This window comes from Amphiprion ocellaris, chromosome 10 (assembly GCF_022539595.1).
Source record: "Amphiprion ocellaris isolate individual 3 ecotype Okinawa chromosome 10, ASM2253959v1, whole genome shotgun sequence".
Taxonomy (NCBI): Eukaryota; Metazoa; Chordata; class Actinopteri; family Pomacentridae; genus Amphiprion; species Amphiprion ocellaris.
The window spans coordinates 24060351-24079665 of NC_072775.1; the positions used below are offsets into that span (position 1 = coordinate 24060351).

Below are 19315 nucleotides of genomic sequence, written 5' to 3' on the forward strand. Positions count from 1 at the left end.
TCTCCTCCTCCAGCCCTGTTCTCTCTCTCTCTCTCTCTCTCCTAGGTGTGTTCATAGTGAAGCTGGCAGCAGGTGTGCTGCATTGTAATCAGCAGACGAGCTGCAGGTGGAGCTGAGTGACTGGTCTCTGAACGTCTCTATAAAAGCAGATGGCACCCGTCATTCGAAGCTGGACCGTCGTCTAATCTCCAGTTAGAGCTGGGAGTAGAACTGTCTTTGCCACCAGCCTAGAATTGCTAGTAATTCTGTTTTCTGTGTTTAGAAAGCTGATTCCTGCCTGCTGAGTTGCCTGGGTTCCTTCATCTGCTGGTTTTCTGCCTTCTTCTCCGGAGGATTTCCACCTGTCGCCAGCTTAACCTGGGAACATCAACGTACACCTGGAAAGAGGACGTTCTCTGGAAACACCTGCCACGACCGGGTTCTATTGATACCAACTTACCAGGCACATGGCGAACACCGGGAGAGTTCTAGATGAAGTCAAACCAGAAGGCCTGTTCTCAGCTCATCAGCTAAGTCTCCAAGCCTTAGTATCACCAGACTCTTTGTATGTCGAATTAAAAAATCTGTGTTCCGTATTTAACTTAATATATTTTATGCTTTGCATAGGATAGCTTTAGTCTGGGGTTTCAGTTCATAATTACTGGTAGTCTAGGCTGGGTTAGTTTTGTATTTTCAGTTGTTTCCCTACCTTGGTATTACCATACGTGGGTTAACCTTAGTTTTAGTTTCTATGTTTATGTAGTTATTCCTCCGTACCTCTAGATGGGTTTGTTTCTTAGTTCTAGTAGTAGTTTAGTTCTTCTTTGTCTAAGGTTCTAGTTTCGGTTCCTGTATTGAGTTTCTTGTTGTGAATAAAAATGTTTTTAAAACGTTTACGCTGGTGTTGTTTCATTTCCTGCTCCTGAGCCTTTTGAACCTGCCGTAACAATGAATCTGGATGTGCTTTGAAAACTAATCTCCTATTTAGGTTTTCAGCTGGGTGCAGTACAGTATGTTTGAAAAGCAAGTTGCCTCTGGTCATTTCATCCAGTTAAAACTCAAATTCAGGATATCCGTAATTACTTTTTGACTGGGTAAAATTTCAGTTCAAACGTCTACAACATCATTTTGACCAGTGAAAACTTAAATGAATGCACCTAAGAAGACAATATAAATATTAAGTGGATTTTAAAAATAAATAAATTAGAATTATGACTAGTCAGAAATAAACTGTAGACAGATGAAAATGGAATTACAATGTTTCATAATTCAATTCAAAGATATCCTCAATTCACATTGTTGGGTATCTGCAGCTGAATTGTGGATGTCTGTGGTGAGGAACCCCTCATACATGAATGGTAACTGTGACATCATTTGTCCTAAGATGAATGATGATGTAGATATCTGACATAATAAGTGTGGATAGAGAGAACGGCATAGTGTGGATATCTTAAGTGTTAATGAGCAAGAATTGAATATATCAGATCTCTGCATCGTACGATAAAAGGCTTGATGCCTACTGAAATCAGACGGATCAGATATGTTCTCTATAAAGGATCAAACTAGTCTTTGTAGAAACAGCCCCACCAACTAACAGCATTTTTTACATTCACAGTGTCTCTCCACAGGGACAGAGAAATAGATCTCTTTAGTTAATCTGCAGAACTTTAAGAAATTCGGAACAAGTAGTCATTATCAAAATGTGATCATATCTAGGAAGTTTGTCAATTACAAAAACTTCCTTTACTAAGATGGGATTTCAAAAGTGCTAAACATCAGTGAGGGTGCACTCTTTTGATGTCACATTACTTTTCAAGTAATCATCTGTTGTTGGTTTAGCACCACTGGTGATGTAGCCTACAAAGCTAATGCGTTGTGTCCCAATCTAAAGTTAGAACATTGCCTATTACTAAGCTGTAAGAACTAATTTTTTGTATAAAATGGAGAAGCTGTTTCCAAATGGGGGTGGGAGTTTTCATTTATATTCATGGGTAAAAATTGGGTTTCCAGCATGTCAGTATCACATACAAGATAAAACAAGGCAGACTTTGCTGCACTGGAATAAACAAAAACTCACAAAACCAGAGGATTTCTTTTCAGAGTTGGCTTTTTAACTCACTTGGGGAACATTTTGGATGGAGAACGTTGCAGATGCTACCAATACGGGCTGTCTGACAACCTTGGTACTCTAATTGGATAACTTTATCTGTATCTGGTTAAAAATGCAAATAATTTCTGCAATATTGGTAAAAAAAAAAATACTATCATTTTTGAATTCTAAAAAGCCAAAATGAGACTTTTTCATCCTTAGTGGAACTGAATGTAAGAATAATGTAATACCACAATAAATCTGTCAATCAACCTGCTTCTATGTGAATATGAACGTGGTATGTCCAAACTTTATGAATGAGTACAAAGGACAGAAGAGAGTTAAATTTGTCTGCATATACACTACCAATCAAAAGTTTGGACACACCTTCTCATTTGATGTTTTTTATTTTTTTGTTTTTACTACTTTATACGTTGTCGATACATACTGAAGACACTAATACTATGATCAAGATATATGGAATTATGTACTAAACAAAAAAGTGTGAAATAAGTCCAAGCATGTTTTATATTTTAGATTCTTCAAAATAGTCACCCTTTGCTCATGTGAACCCCACACCATTACTCAAAAACGGATTTGGGTGAAATTTTTAGGGAAGGTTAGAAATGACACAAGGACCACCTTATTACATTTTGGCAGTGATGCGACTTATAGTCTGGAGCCACAGATTTGTTAAGGATTTCCCATTAAGGTAGTGGCACGGCGTCACTGTAACTATGACAACAAGTGAACGCTACCTCAGCTGCCTGCTGACGATCACATGATTGCGATCCTGCTACAAATTCACTGCTGTGGACTTATCAGAAATGATATAAGAAATTGATTTAATTGTGGGGGTGTTTCTGAGTCCCATCAATTCCCACTGCCTGAGACATATTTAGGTCATGTGATTTGGTAACCATACAAAACACATGCCTTTGCTCAGCGCAAGGTCAGGGAATGAACAGTCTTGGCGGAGTGCTTTTCTTGTTCCATATGTGTTCATTCAAAGTTTTGATGCATTCAGTGAGAATCTACCATGTAAATAGTCCTGAAAATAAAGAAAAACCATTAAATGAGAAGGTGTGTCCAAACTTTTGAACGGTAGTGTATATGTATATTTATATGTGATGCATATGTGTTAATCTGTCAGTCATTCTGTCCTACATTATTGTAATTTTGGAAACACACACATTCATATATTTGAGTGCAATAGTTTAGCTGCTCAGTACTGCAACAACAGGCCCTCACCTGACATCCTCCAGGTTGTAGTAGATGTTGCGACAAGTGTCTTTGATGTAGATGGCCATGTTAGGAGACTGCAGCATCTTTAAGGTGAGCTGATGGGGGAAGGCGGTGACAAACAGAGCCCGCAGAGTGTCCTGAGTGCTGATTTCAGCAGGCATCCTAACCTGCTTTGTCTCCTCTCCGTACTGCAGGTACAACACACCTGGCAAAGCACACACAGTGAGTATATGATGTCCAACATGACTACACAGTGTGAAGGTACTGACACATGCACCACGTCTGACATATGAGAGCTAGACTACAAGCATCTGACCACTTCTTATGCTAATAAACTGATCCAGCACTGCACTGTGCACAAAATATGTTTGTTTTTTCTATCAAGAGATACTCTCATACTCAGGGGCCACTAGAAATGTTTCATACTTGAAAATGACACTGTTATTTGAATAAAGTTTAAAGACAAAGTACAGTGCTCATAACTCAGTGTCCTCTGTGATATACTACCATCATCCATTATCTTAATCCAGCACAATACACTTGCTGGCCTCCCAGTGAGGTAAGGAGAAAACAGCATTAAATAAAACCTTGAATAATGAAAGTGTAATATAAAAACTAAAGTCGCAACCATCACAAAGACGTGATTTGATCGAAGAATCTTTTTTCTATTGCTATTTAAACATTCACACTTGTGTTATTGAGTTATTCAGGCTGATTACACCTGCTTTTAGCTTGAAGTTGAACAGAGTCAAGCCGAGTTCTCTGAGGACACTCAGAGAGATTAAGAGAAAAGAAACAAGAAACACACAAAAAACCTGTGTGGATATATTAGTTCCGTTTAGTTTTCTGTTAAAGTACATACATCTGACAGCTAATTTATATGGTGAGCTCTCTGATAGCAGCCTGCATTCTGAGTTGTCATATCAGTAGAAGTAAGTAAAAGCAATTTTGGTAATGATGGCACAGTTCCAACAACTTTTTTGGTGTGTTTTATGGTTGTAAATTTGGAGGTGTAAAATAAACCATGTTAAGATATGAAGACATATTATTCTTACATTCTTTAAGCTCCCCCATGACTAATTAGCCTCCCACATTTGCAAGTGAGTAAAAATTAGTCAGGTGCTATGTAACAACTAAGTAACCAATAGTCATCCAGCTTAAGCTGTCAATCACAGACGGAGATAACGTCTTCCTGTGGGGGTGGAAACAACATCTCCTCATTGGTTTTCAGAGCAAAGCAGTCGGTTTAAAACAGTTTTAATGCCAGGGGTCATACAATTACAGTGAAATAAAAATAAATAAATAAATAATTGCACTATTTTGAGCTGAAAAACCACATGACAGTTGGTCCTGATATTTGGGATTGATTCACTTCCTGAACAGAGGAACAACATAAACCTTAAAAGTGACCAACCACAATTGTCAAAAGGTTTCTTGTAAAAAAAGTTTTTAAAAAAATAAAGCCATATTGCACTGGAAGTAAAAACTGACAAAGAAACTTCACATATTTCAATCTGCGATAGTGGGCAACTGCCCTCTACACCAAAGGAAACTGTGCGATGCATGCTTGCATGTACGTGTGAATGTTTCTACCTACCAAGCGATCTCTCTCTTGTTTCACTGTTCGAGCGACTCACGGGTAAACTTGCTCTGGCTTTACAGCCCCTTGTAAAGGGGACCGACGGGGGCAGCACATCCCCATCGGACATGGTCTCTGAAGCTAGAGGGTCCTGCTCTTCCACCAAGTCCGACACATCTGTGCAAGGAGGACTTTTAGAAGGTCGGGGACTCCTCACCTGGATGCAGTGAAGACAGAGAAAACACTGAGGTTATATGGAACGAGGGAGTAATATTTCTGCTAAAAGTAGAATTTATATCAACGTTAGGACACTGATTGATGCATTCTTAGGGAAATACGTCAGAGTCAATATTGTCTCTGAATTCTGCACACAGGTTCTTCAATCTCATGGCTCAGTTCTTGCTCTGATATGCATTATCAAAGCATAGTGGATGGTGGTTTTGCAAGACTTGGCCAGTGTTTACTAATGATCACTTCAAATTTCATTTCACCTCCACCCATTTTCTATTTCTGCTTGATCCTGAGCAGGGTTGTGGATGTAGGGTGTAAGGCAGCATACACCCTGGATGGGTCAAAAGTCCATTAGTGTGACTCACTGGATGCAGGTTGTGGGTCTAAGCCTGCCATTGGCTGATTTCAGCCAGAATTCTCCCTCCCTTACACTATCTCTGTGTTACTGTTTTCTCCACCCCAGAAAACAACAACCGTAACCTCAAGGCAGTGACCTACCACATTGAAAGAGAAGCTGAAACTGGCAGTTTTGCCAAGGATTTAGATTGTGGACAGACTTGCCTTTGCAACAGTGGCATTTGCATTAATCTCCAAATTCATATAAATATACAGTACTAAATAAATTTATTAGACCACCACCCAGTTGAAGATGCTTGCCACCGCTGCCCAAAATAACAGAATTGCTGATTACCAAAATATTTTTTTATGTTTCTGTAATGGCTAATCTGCCAGTATGTGCAAGCTCTTTAATCAAAATTATATCTTTAATGCTAAACTATAATTACTGTTGCTATCCATGAATTTTCAAATTTAGTTTTTCAGAAAAGCAGAAAAAACTCTTAAAGCACATTATTATTTTTTGATTGAGATGCCAAATTGCAGTTATTTGCTGGCATTCCTGAGCAGAAAATAATAATTTTAGTGGTTGTATGTTATTCTTGATTAATTTCTGACTTCTCAGAGAATTCCAGTGCGGTGGCTCAAATTTGGGTATAAAAACGTGAATTCAGTTTGAAATTCCTCATTCCTGTTCAAAATGGCAAAGTGTAGGGAACTCACTGATAAAGATAGAGTTTGAATTAAAGCACTTCATGATGCTGGACGGTCTTTGAGACAAATAGGTCAAGACATAAAGTATTCTCACAGTGTGGTCAAGTATGCCTTGGACTCCATTGCAGAGACTGGTACTTACAAAATGCACAAAAGACGAGGCTGAAAACGAAAGGTACCTGATGTTGATGTCAGAAACCTCAAGATTTGAAGTACTAGAGATAGAAGGAAGACCACTGCTTATCTTCAGGCAGAGATGAATGCTTCTAGATCAGTATCTGAAAAAGTCTCTAGCATGACCATAAGTAGACAACAGAATGCTTAAAGGGAAGACTAGCTGCTAAGAAGCCATTATTGAGGCCTGCAAACATCCAAATGCGAAACTTTTCCAGGGAGCACAAATACTGGACTGTAGATGACTGGAAGAAGGGTACTAAGGTACAAACTGGTTTAAAATAGCTTTTTTTTCTCAGAAGGATCCCCACATTCCCCACCAATAATGCGTCCTTCCAAGTTCACTTCCCCATTTTAAGCCATAATCAGGCACCTAATAGTAGCTTCCATGATAGTGGAAGTGGATGTAATGATGAGCAGTAGACTGATTATCACTTTAACAATCACTAAAACAAACAAAAACATGAAAAGTTCACACACACTCAGTGTTGTGCATTCCTGTTAAACACATTTTGTTCCTACCTAAAACATTGACTCTTAAGACTGCTAATTTACAGACCTGAGGGAAGTTGACGAGCCAGATTTCTTTACCCCACATTGTAGTCTCAGAAGAAGGACTGATGATGGTTTTTAGTGCAGTCACGTGGACCTGTCCTCATGTCACAGACCAGCGGTACAACACTGCCTTGTTCAGTAGTAGAAAGTAATCATCTTGATAACTCAATGATAACTTCATTTTGAAAAGGCAAAGCAAACATTGTTACTCTTAAAGAAACGAACCCTCATTTTTGACTAGTTAAATGATTCATTTGAGTCCAGTAACCAACCCATTTATCAAATCTGAATCCTTCCTAATCCCCATCTTTGATGTCCATCATTTGCAAGTAACTAAAGTTAAACATAAGTGCCAATCAGAGATTCTGTTCAGATTAATATGAAACTGAACTAAAACCCCCGAGGATCCTCCTGAGAACAGCTCCAGCACCAGCATTGCTTGAATTGAGAGCTCGCAGCAGGAATGGAAGCTCTAACCTAAAGGTACTTGAAGGTTCCTAAATGCCATTGGACATGAACCAGAAAAGGCAAAAGTAACCTTTGGACTAAGCAGGTTAGTCAAAGGAGTAGCAACAGCGGCAAAGTTCTTGCAGAAGATTGTTCTGGACCAGAAGTTTACTTATCCACTGAGGATCATTAACCCCAGTCTCAGACTGGATGAAATCCTGTGTTTACCATCACAAGAGTACTCGCTCATCACAGAACCAGTTCTGCATGGATCAAGTTTTAAAAATGTGCATCCACCTGCACCAGTGATGCTCCATACTGGAAGCAACCCAATAGTCACAATTATCTCCAAGTGAAATCCAAAATTGCAACAACCCATTAACATGGGGGATGGGTAAAAAGCCATGACCTATCTTGTGACACCATTACCCACTTCAAAGTGCTTTATATTTTTTTGCGCACTTGAGACATGTACAAACATGAGATCAAATCAGCAGCAAAGCTTTTGACAGAATCACAAACTATGTTGCTACTCAATGTACTGACATTTATTTTCCCTTGAGGTTGCTGAGCAAAAAAAAAACCAAAGTATCATTCACAGTCTCTAGTTTATGCTGGGCTTTTTGTTCTTAAATCATTTATCTAGCCAAGAGAAAGCCAGTGTGCAGCTTCATCCTCAGTTCCTTTCAGCAAGGATAGTGTCAAACAGAGGCATTTAAGGTGCTCCAACCACACAGCAGTCCGGTGAATGGTCAGAGATTTTGGATGCCTCATCTGTTCACATATCCAAAGAAACTAGGATGTTGCACATTCTACGTCAGACAGTTGTCGGGACAGGCAGAAGTGAATTAGCAGCCACACGGCTAGCTCAGGCACCAGGGTTAAACAAGCCCTGTGCCAGCTGGCCAATTCTATCAACACACATCGTTTGAATCTGATGTCAAACTTTTTTCAAATTTTCAATTTTACCAGTAATTGGGTTTACAATCTCCTTGTCCTCCCCATTTAGTGTTCTTGAAAACGCATCAGTCAGCTGACGCATCACACGTGCTCCTGCAGCTGCAACAATTTGTCGAGCTTGCAGCAATCAAAAGCTTATAACTTTTGCCATGCTTTTCAAACATGAAAGCCACTGACATCATTCTCTCTATCTCTGATGTCACCAAATTTCCCTGAGATGACTTGACCTTGGACAATGTACACAAAACAAAAAGAGTTTGTCCCCTTTTATGAGTCTTACATTCTTACCAATTTCAATGACACTAAATATCCTATTTGATTCATTACTAGGCAGATGGTAAATTTGTGAAGACTAGAAAAGAGTGTTCTATAGTTCAAGAAAAATCCTTTTACCTTGGGCTTATTTGTATTATAACAGAAAACTATAGTCAAAAAAATTACAAAAAAGTCTTATTAGAGCCAGGGATTTTTGGAGCCTTCAGTATTATTGCACTTCAAAGCGCTGCCACACTGGCATCAATTTTCAGTCTATGATGCCTAAACACAAGCAATTTGCTAAACAAAAGCTTTACAAAACATTGAAGTACAGAGTCAGCAGGAATCCTTAAACTGCATCTACAGCTGATCTGAGCCTAGTTTCCGTATACAAGGCAAATGCCCAAATGCTGAGCACCTGCAGCACATTACATGCTGACAGACATGTAGACACAGACACAGCAAGGAGCCTGTGGTCAACAAAAGTTAAAGTAAACAGCTCCTGTATACATAACACAGAGTAACACAGGGTTTAATGGCTCTTATCAAGGTTGTTTTCTCCTAACTAGATGCTTGCTTGTGTTGTGTCTACTCTCAGCTATACATCACTTTGGATAAAAGCATCTGCTAAATCCAATTGTAGAATTGTAGCAGAGTAGCAGTCATACTCAAGTGAGGGTTAAATTGACACTATTTCGGTTCAGAAATATGTCTAAAGCACTACATTGAAAATTGTCAAGTACTAAAAACTCCATAAATCATTAAATGTCTTGTCAGATTCAGAATCCCATTGAGTAAATCAGCATTTTGTTATCCAGCCTTCCATCCTTTGATGAAAGAAAGCCTGCTTCCTGCACACACCTGTGATCCTGAAACAAAACCCAAAGCTTCAAATAACTCTATCAGTGTTATATATTTGCTGTTTTATCAAGTTTTTTAAAGAGTCTCTCCAAAAACATCAGTATAAAAAAGATGAACTATTTATCCCCTCTGTGTGACATTGTTAAAAAAAAAAAAAAAGTCTGACTCATATACAGTGTGTGGTGTAAAGAGTCATAATGTCAACTATTAGGTCTAGTGACAGCAGGTCAAGAGGTGAAAAAGGCTGTCATGGTCCCTATCCAAAAAATGAAACAGTCCACTGCAGGGTCATCTGCACTGTTAAGTCTCTGTGGTTCACACACTAAAGACAGTGTAAATTCTAATTCTTATTCTTGTTGTACAATGTGAGTGTAGCTCATAGACTGTATAAACAAAGCCACTGTGACATCAACTGTTGGTTTCCTAGAAGACAGCATATTTATAAAAGAGGACAAACCTGGAAAGCAGTGAGGAGCATGAATGACTGTGAGCCTGAGGACACACTGCACATCACCTTTACCTGCTGCTGCTGTGTTTACTGACACTGCTGCTACCAACGTTAGTGTCCATAAGTCCAGGTAAACTCTACAGGCAAGTGTTAAAAGTCATCTGAGTCACAAAAGCTTGTACTCTTGTCCACATCTGGAATATTACATGTAAAAGGAGTAACTTACATTACTGTACCTGAAGTTACTGTATGTAAATTGTTTCAAACTTGAGGTCAAACCTGTTCTAACATGGTGTTTTAAAGTTGTTCTGCAAGTCTCAGGTTACATTTTCATGCTTAGTGAGTGTTAACGGTGACAGTGCTTCAAAATTGGGTTCGTCATCTTCCTGGATTAGTTTTCTGTTAGCTATAACCAAAGTTTCCTGTTGATCAGGCGTAATGGATCAATAATGCTATTAGTTTTTAAACTGTTGCGGTTTCGAACTGCTTTCAAGTCATGATCAGCAGATAGAAATTAATGCTAATTATACACCACAGAACACTGTTGCTGATGAATATGTGTTCTCCCAGTTCAATGAATGAAGCTCAGTTCACTTGTGTGAGATTATATTACCATTCTTTAGTTCAGCATCAGTGTCAGACTGTGGCCTGTTTTTAGAAGTTTGTTCATTTCGCTGACAACATGTATGTTTTGGAGCCAGCGCCTGGAGGCACATAGCGCATGGGAGCATATGCACGTGAGTGAAAAAAAATGTGAATGAGGTGTAGAAACTGTGTGTGTGTATTGTATGTATATATGTATTTATATATGTATGTATGTATATAAAATATAAAATATGTATAAAACAGACTGCCAGCCTGTAAAAATATAGTTTAATACACACAATCTCTGAGTTACTGTAGATAGTTTCCATCCATCCATCATCTATCCAACACTTAATCCTCATTAGGGTCACAGGGAGCTGATGTTTTTGGACTGAGTCGCATGTACGGGGAGAAAACGCAAACTCCACACAGAAAGATTCCAGCCCAGCACATGAACCAGGGATCCTCTAGCTGTGGGGCAACAGTGCTAACCACAGAGCCACCATGCAGCCTGGTTCGGATGACTTATCACTTTCTATTTAAGGTGGCCAAAGTGAATCAAATCTAAAACTCACAGCATTCCTTTACAATGCTGCATTTGGACACTTGCAGTGAACCTAAGACCCAATAAGTCCAACCCAAAAGCTTTTGCTCCGCTGGGCCTGTCTTTGAATACCATTCATGACAGCACAGTCATTCAGTGTGTGCTGTAGTGATAATTGCTGCTACAGCTGTCTCTTGGACAAGGCCCATCACAATCATTACATACATGGTCAGCTCTAATGACTGCAATTATCTGAGCTGACCATGATCATTTTGTAAAACTGTTTGACTGCTTTCTATCACTTGTATAAAAACAGCTGTGTGAAACCAACAGAAATGTCACATTTCAATCATTATTTCCACATAATTTTTTAGGTTAGGTTTTTGTCTGGAACTTCAAAGATTGGGCAATGTTTCAGAGCTTCATTAGCTTAGAAGACTGTAATGGATTACACTGTGAGACAAGTCAAGAACTGCTATCAGGAACTGTGAACTGCCAACAAGTCCAGAGCTGAGTAAATAACAACTCACCGACCATCTCCAAGTTAATCTAGCTCATGCGTACACAGTCAAAAACACTCTAAGAAGATATCAAAGCACTACCAGCTTGCTGTTTCCAATGTCATTATTGGAAGACAAGACATGATGTGGAAAAGCAAGAAAATTTTTAGAAAAAAACTGCATTTTTTTTAAGCTAAAATACTCGTTAGGCTGCAGAGGAGCTGCAGGAAAGTTCAGCTGATAAAGAAACAGTGGAGCATCAGTCACCATGCAGCAGTGATGCACAAACAAGGTCTACAGCCATCAGAAGAAAATCACCTCATCACAAACAAAGGACATCTGGATCAACCAGTGATCAATAAGCAGAAGTATATTTGGAGGAAAATGGAGCAGCATTTGATAAAAGAGAAACTTCCCAGTGATTTACATGGGGGTTTAAATCTTCAGCTTTGGGGACTGTGTGTCATCAGGTGGTACAAGAAACACTAGAGAAACGGAGGGAACACGGATTCCACCAAATACTGATCAAATCTCTACGCATATTACACACTGATGCAGAGAAATTCTGTAGACAGCTATAAACCTTTTAAAAAACAGAAATAAAATAGAAAATAGTAAAATAGCAATGTTTTATAGGACTAATAATAAGCCTTAGAAAACAGTCTATAACAATGAATGCATGAACGGGTTAAGATAAGTCCTGTATGGTGTGTCACAGTCAAAGAGAGAGCAAGATCCTAACTGGTTATTACTCCACCAAGGAATGCAGCGGAGTTATGTGATGATTGGCGTTGGTTTATGTCTGTCTGTCTGTCTGTCTGTCTGTTAGCAACATTACTCAAAAATGGATTAATGGTTTGGATGAAATTTTCAGGGAAGGTCAGACATGACACAAGTAGCAAGTGATTAGATTTTGACAGTGATGCGGCTTTGTTAAAGATTTCTTTATCATTGCAAGATAATAGCACGGCGTCACTGTAACTATGACTACAAATGAACACTACATAAGCTGCCTGCTGACGATCACATGATTGCGATCCAACTACAAATCGACCGCTGTGGACCACAAATTGTTGAAAGATTTCATCCCTCGGACATGATACAACAACTGAGCAGCTTTGGTGGAGTATTGCGCTCTCTGAGTGTTTTTCTTGTTTTCTCCTGTTGTCACTGACTGACTGCACATACATACCACACACACAGACACACACAGACACACACACACAGACACACACACACACAAACAAACACACACAGCTGTTGAAAGAGATGCACACCAAAAGGGCTGCTGGTTGGCTTGTTCATTTTCGGAGCTCTGTCGCATTTCTAGCAGTCAAACAGAAACCAATCTGTGGAAATGTTCAGCTTACCTGGAGGGAGAGGCTCAGTGAGGAGGTTTACCTCAGAGTGGGAACTTTCAGCAAGCTCTAGCTAACTGGAGTTTGACGGTACAGTTGAGTTCTGGTGGGCACCGTCACTCTCACGGTTTCCTCTGTGTCCAGACAGGCTGGTTTGTATCTGCCGCATGCTTTTCCGTGACAGAATCAGGTGCACACTGACAAACTCCACCTCTTTAACTGCCTCTGTCACTGTCTGCTGGTGCACTATTTCAACACACTCCACCTCAGCAATGCTGGCTTTACCAGTCTGACGAGCACATCAGTCCAGCCTGTCAGCTTTCTAACAACATGCAGAGAGCTGGGAAGGACTCTCCACCACATTCACACACATTGCTCCAATAATACGAGAACATAGTAGCACATAAATGGAATAGCAGAGTGACCTACATTCAGATCCACAAATATTTGGACACTGACACAATTTTCAGTGTTTCAGCTCTGTACACAACCACAATGGATTTGAAATGAAACAATCAAGATGTGCTGTAAGTGCAGGCTTCCAGCTTTTAATTTTAGCTTTTTTTAGCTTTAATTTGAGGATATTTACATCCAAATCAAGTGAATGGTGTGGGAATTACAACACCTTTTATATGTGCCCTCCACCTTTTTAAGGAACCTAAAGAAATTGGACAAACAAACATAATCGTAAATCAAAAAGTCACTTTTAATATTTGGTTGCAAATCCTTTCTGGTCAATGACATCCTGAAGTCTGGAACCCATAAACATCACCAGACGCTGGGTTTGATCCCTGGTGATGCTCTGCCAGACCTCGACTGCTGCTCTCTTCACTTCCTGTTTGTTCTTTGGGCATTTTCCCTTCAGTTTTGTCTTCAGTGAGTGAAATGCAGCTCATCTTATTTTTAATGCCAAAAGACTGAAAAGGAATTCTTTAAAGCTGCCCTAAACACAGTGGAGCCATTTTAGCTTTGTTCATATTATGTGCTTTAACCACCAGCTCAAATGCAAAGATTAAAATATCAGCATTGCAAGTAAAAGAGAGAACAAGTTTGAAAACATATTGTCTGTCATTGTACCTAAATGTCCACCAGAGGGCTACATAAAAACAAGCTGCTTTGAAACAAACAGTTTTCTAGGGTTCACAAATAAAAAACACTGTGTAACTATTATTGTAATCTATATGGAAGATTTGACATAAAAAAATAAAGTGAAATGCAATAGGGTTAAAGGTAAAGCCTACATTTATAGGGTCTTTCATAATTGGATGAGTTATGTTTAATTAATGAAGCTGTTTGCATCTATGACATCTAGGCTAAGACTGACTGCAGGGTCTGTAGTAACAGTACTAATGATTTTACATTATGCTTCAACAAATGTTTCTTTTTTTTCAGGTTTGCGATTGTATTTTTTTATTTTACTTTTTTTGATTAAAAATAGTTTCTAATTATTGTGCTTTTTTTCTATATCAAACCAGACAGTCTTTGACTAATCTTAACCAAATGTTGCTGACTAAACATGGAATGGCCATGGCTCAGGTGCTACAGCAGGTTGTCCAGTAATTGAAATTCCTTTTTTTCGCATATAAAAACTGACATAATGGAGGCCATTATATGTCTTGTCAGTTTTTTCTCTGGCCAAAACTAAAACAATCCAAACACGGGTTTCCTTCTTCATTACTTATAGCAGGGCTTATACTTTTGATCGTTAAGGTGCAGCCAAAGCTGTATCTATTAGAAATATGCCATGGACAGAGGTCAGCAACAGCCTGCTCTACGTACTCTTAGTCGTGAAATGGTAAATAAGCACAGTTGTAAATCTCACCTGGTCCCTCATGCAGTCCTGGTGTCCCATGATAATGGCAGCATGGTGAGGATATTTATGCCTTAGGTGGTCCAGGAACACCTCCTTCTTCCGTTCCACATCAGACTGCTGCATCGTCAGGCTGTCCAGCTGGCTGTCTCTGCCACTGGCACCAGCAGTGGAGGCGTAGCTTCGAGGCAAGGTGCTGGGAGAGCATGGAGCTGAAACAGAGGAGGAAAAATAGGGCTTACTGAGAGGAGTATTGTTTATGTGATGCTTCTTCTACAGCAGAAATTCCGAAGAAGAGGGAGTTTCTTGGATCTTATTAGATGGATGAGAGATGAAAAGGGTGAAGAAACAAGTTGTAAGAATGGAGAAAAATAGAGGGATGAAAGAGAAGGGGATACAGGATAGGACAAGAACAGACAGGGGCAGATAGGACAGAAAAACGCATATGACAGGATGACCTCTTACACTGCACCATCCTTTCTGTTTGACAAGACAAAACCCAATATGATGTGAAGCTGTGAATTCTTCTGTCTCAAAAAGTCACTTCAGTTGAAGCAGCTTATGCATTGACAACACTAATCTGTGTTTATATTTATATAAATTATATAAAACACAGTTTGGTTTTTTTTACTGTGCAATGAAACAAAACACATGAAAAATGGAAATTAAACATACCCTGCAAAAATCTGTATATGCTTGTTTTTTTTTTTTTCTTACATATTTATGTCCAGATACACTTTGGACACATCCTCTCATTTAATGGTTTTTCTTTATTTGATGACAATTTTCATTGTAGGCATCAAAACTATGAATGAACACATATGGAATTATGTAGTAAACAAAAATGTGAAATAAGGCAAAACATGTTTTCTATTTTAGATTCTTTAAAATAGGCACCCTTTGCTTTGATTACTGCTTTGCACATTCTTGGCATTCTCTGGATGAGCTTTATGAGGTAGTCATGTGTGTGTGTGTTATTTCGAGCGTACAGATCAGTTGCTGTGCAGCGTCCATGTTGTTACTGTGTATTGGTGTGCAGATAAGTGATGTAATAATGGAACAATATGCAGCTATGCAGATGATGAGAACAACAGTTGCAGAAAGAATTACAATAAAATACAACACTATCTATTTAGCTACAGATGGCACATGTCCACATACAGACTGAGAGAGATTGTAACTGATACAAAAACAGCGGAATTACAGGAGCCTATGTAGGCTAAGAATGAGAAGCTTGAAGAATAGTGGTCTCGTGAGGATTAGATTTGATTCTAGCCAAGTTGAAATTTGCCTGCACATGCGTGAACTGACTTAATGTTAACAGCCACAGGCAGTTTGTTCCGTTAATGTTAACACAGACGTACTAACACTGACAAATACTGGTGTCTTTTTTACTAAAAGAGGATATACATATTCGTAGATCGAACAATGACTGCAGAGATGGCGATGACTTAACACCTTTTGTATTACATGCTCCAGTATTGAAGGATATTTAATTAATTAGTGTAGCTTTAAGATAGAACAATAATTATTGTGTTAGCATACAATAAAGTACAATGAAAAGCTTTAGAAAAGAGCAGTAACATCTTCAAATCACATGTAATCCTGACTGGCAACCAGTGAAAAGCAGCAGGGATTAGTGTCAGGTGGCCACTTCTTTTATAAGATGTTGAAAGCCTGGAAGCAGTGTTTTACATCCACCACCATGACAGAAATACATTCTCTTCAGTTCATGCTATAATGGGGAAATTTGTGGTTAAACAAAGAAACTTTTATTTTTTTTTAACAAGAGCCTGTTGATGTCATAGCAAGATTTTCCATTTTTTTATAGTGTATTTTTCTGGCTGACTGACAGTCCGTACAGACATTTTCTTCTTGTTTTTTTCTTTTTTTAAAATAACAATATGTCACTTTATGTTGCTGTTATGCAAAACCTTGTAATCATTTCACAAATGTAACATACCCCAAGTTGTTTCAATATAACCTGGTGGGTTGGTATACTGATCAGCCGTGGCATTAAAATCCCTGCCATTATTGTGCACCGAACCACTCTGAACCATCAGACCATGGACTTGGGACCTCAGGACGTGTCCTATGGTTTCTTGCACTGAGATATTGGCGGCAGAACCTTTGAGTCCTGTGGGTTACTTTGTGTTGCATCAATAGATTAGATTTGATCCAGCGCATCACATGGATGCTGGATGTAATTTGGATCTGGGGAGTTTGGAGGCCTGATCAACATCTTGGGCTCATATTCCTCTAGCCTCCTACATAGTTATTTATTGACACAAATAAGATTATACCAGAGGCCCACCGGTAAGCTGAACAAAAAGCAAAACCATCATTTAGATTTTTGGAGAGAAACTAAGAAAAGAAGGAATAAGGGCCACTAATGGCCAGTCCATTATTTCAACCACATACATAAACCATTCATACCTCTCACAAATTAACAGAAAATGGATGATGACATCACAGAATCTACTACTAAGTATGACTACAGTTTAAATGCCATCAATCCAACCCTTGTCTTCTTTTCAGCTCACTGCTATAGCTGAGGTGACTGATGCCATCAATAGAACTGTGTAGCATTTCACATCAGCATCTCAAACCTGCAGGCTCTAGCATAAACACATATATACACACAAACACTGTGAAGAAATGACACCCTGAATTCACAGCAGAAGTGTCACATCGGTGGTGCAGAAACACTGCACAAGTAACCATCCATACACAGCACATTGACTCTTACCTCAGTTATAAATTCAAATGCACTCTGAATGTGCAATGCTGTTCTGTAGAAGTTAACAGAGTAGAAGAATTGGGAAGCAGACTGTCCTCTTGCTCGATGGCTGTTTCACTTTGGTTTACACTCCGTATCCTGTTACTTTGGTGTAGTTGGTGGGCTTCCTAACCTCCTTTTCAGCAGGAGCTGAATGCAGCTGTCAGCTAGGAATACCAAATATATTAGTCTATTAAATGAACAAAATATATTTTCAAGCAATAATAAAATAACAGTTGTGAGAAATATACCAGAAAAAATAAGTTTTACATGCCTTTATTTATCCAGTTATTATCATGATTCGTTCATCAAAAATGATGGAACAATAGAGACTTTGTGACTTATTGAACTGAGAAGAAGAATGTGAAAATTGATGAAGAAACAAGTGAAGATATTATGTTGCTGGAGTATTATCTGCCTTTCTAATGTTATTTATTCGATATGCACAACTATGTAACAAACATAACAAGAAAAGCACTCAGAGAGCACAGTACTCCACCAAGGCTGTTCATTCCCCCATATGGCATTGTCAGAAATGCAGCATTTTTTTTTTTTTTTTAAGAAATGCAGCATTTGTTTATTAGTTATTAATGATCAGAAATCATTGCAACATAGAATGTGACCATTTAATATAAATGTACCCACAAACAAAATGACCTTACACTAAGTACAGATGTGTGTTATGCATATGTACATTATGTACGGATACCGAATCACGTGACCTAAATATGTAGCAGACAGCAGGATTTGATGGGACTCGGAAACACCCCCACAATTTAATCAATTGTTCCTTATATCATTTCTGATGGATAGGTCCGTAAGTCCATGATTTATAGTGGGATCGCAATCATGTGATCATCAGCAAGCAGCTGATGTAGTGTTCACTTGTAGTCATAGTTACAGTGATGCCGTGTATCTTGCAATGATACAGAAATCTTTAACAAATTTGTGGATCCAGACTATAAGCTGCATCACTTGGTTCTTGTGTCATTTCTGACCTTTCCTGAAAAATTCATTCAAGTCCATTAGTCTGTTTTTGAGTAATGTTGCTAACAGACAGACAACCCCCCACCGATCATCACATAACTCCTTTTGTTGTTCCGTTCCTTGGCGGAGTAATTATAAAGCTCTAGATCCACTCTTGCTTTTGATATATCATCATATCGCATCATATCATATAGACATTAACATATCTAGTTATCAACATGTCTATACAATGACAAGTTTATAAGTAATTCAACTCTAAGTGTGTCTGTAGGGCTACACCAAAGTCTGGATAGGATCAAGCTGAGTGCATAGGTTAGAGAGATATTGTGGAACAAGGGAAAAACATTGTAGTCAGTTCTGAAGTTAACTAATAGCCAGGTGTGATGTAATCACATCTGATCTGTCTTGTTAAGACAAAGCAGAACAGAGCAGCATTTAAGATTAGGTGAAGTCCGCCCACTGTCTTTTTAGGTACATTAGTGAGGAGGGTCAGTTCAAGCAACAAAAAATTAATGTACACTACTGTTCAAAAGTATGGGGTCTATTAGAAATGTCCTTATTTCTGAAGATGAAGATAATATTAAGTGAATCAGAAATACAGTCTAGACATTATTAATGTGGTAAATGACTATTCTAGCTGGAAACGGCTGATTTTCAATGGTATATCTACAAAGGAGTACAGAGGAACATTTTCAGCAACCATCACTCCTGTGTGCTGATGGTACATTGTGTTAGCTAATGGTGTTGAAAGGCTAATTGATGATTAGAAAAACCCTTGTGCAATTATGTTAGCACATGAGTAAAAGTGTGAGTTTTCATGGAAAACATGAAATTATATGGGTGACCTCAAACTTGAACTGTAGTGTACACATATAATGC

At 38.7% G+C, this 19315-nt stretch overlaps 1 protein-coding gene across 2 annotated transcripts in view; it reads right to left on the minus strand.

Moving 5' to 3' along the window:
• The window catches only part of LOC111566812 (sickle tail protein-like), a 102368-nt gene that overhangs the window by 53040 nt on the left and 30013 nt on the right, over positions 1–19315 (minus strand). For both annotated transcript variants that reach the window (XM_055014644.1, XM_035946948.2), the window contains exons 2-4: positions 14683–14882; positions 4911–5109; positions 3320–3518 (exon numbers count right to left, since the gene is read on the minus strand). In XM_055014644.1, coding sequence (XP_054870619.1) covers positions 3320–3518; positions 4911–5109; positions 14683–14882 — 598 coding nt within the window. The remainder of the gene's footprint in view (positions 1–3319; positions 3519–4910; positions 5110–14682; positions 14883–19315) is intronic.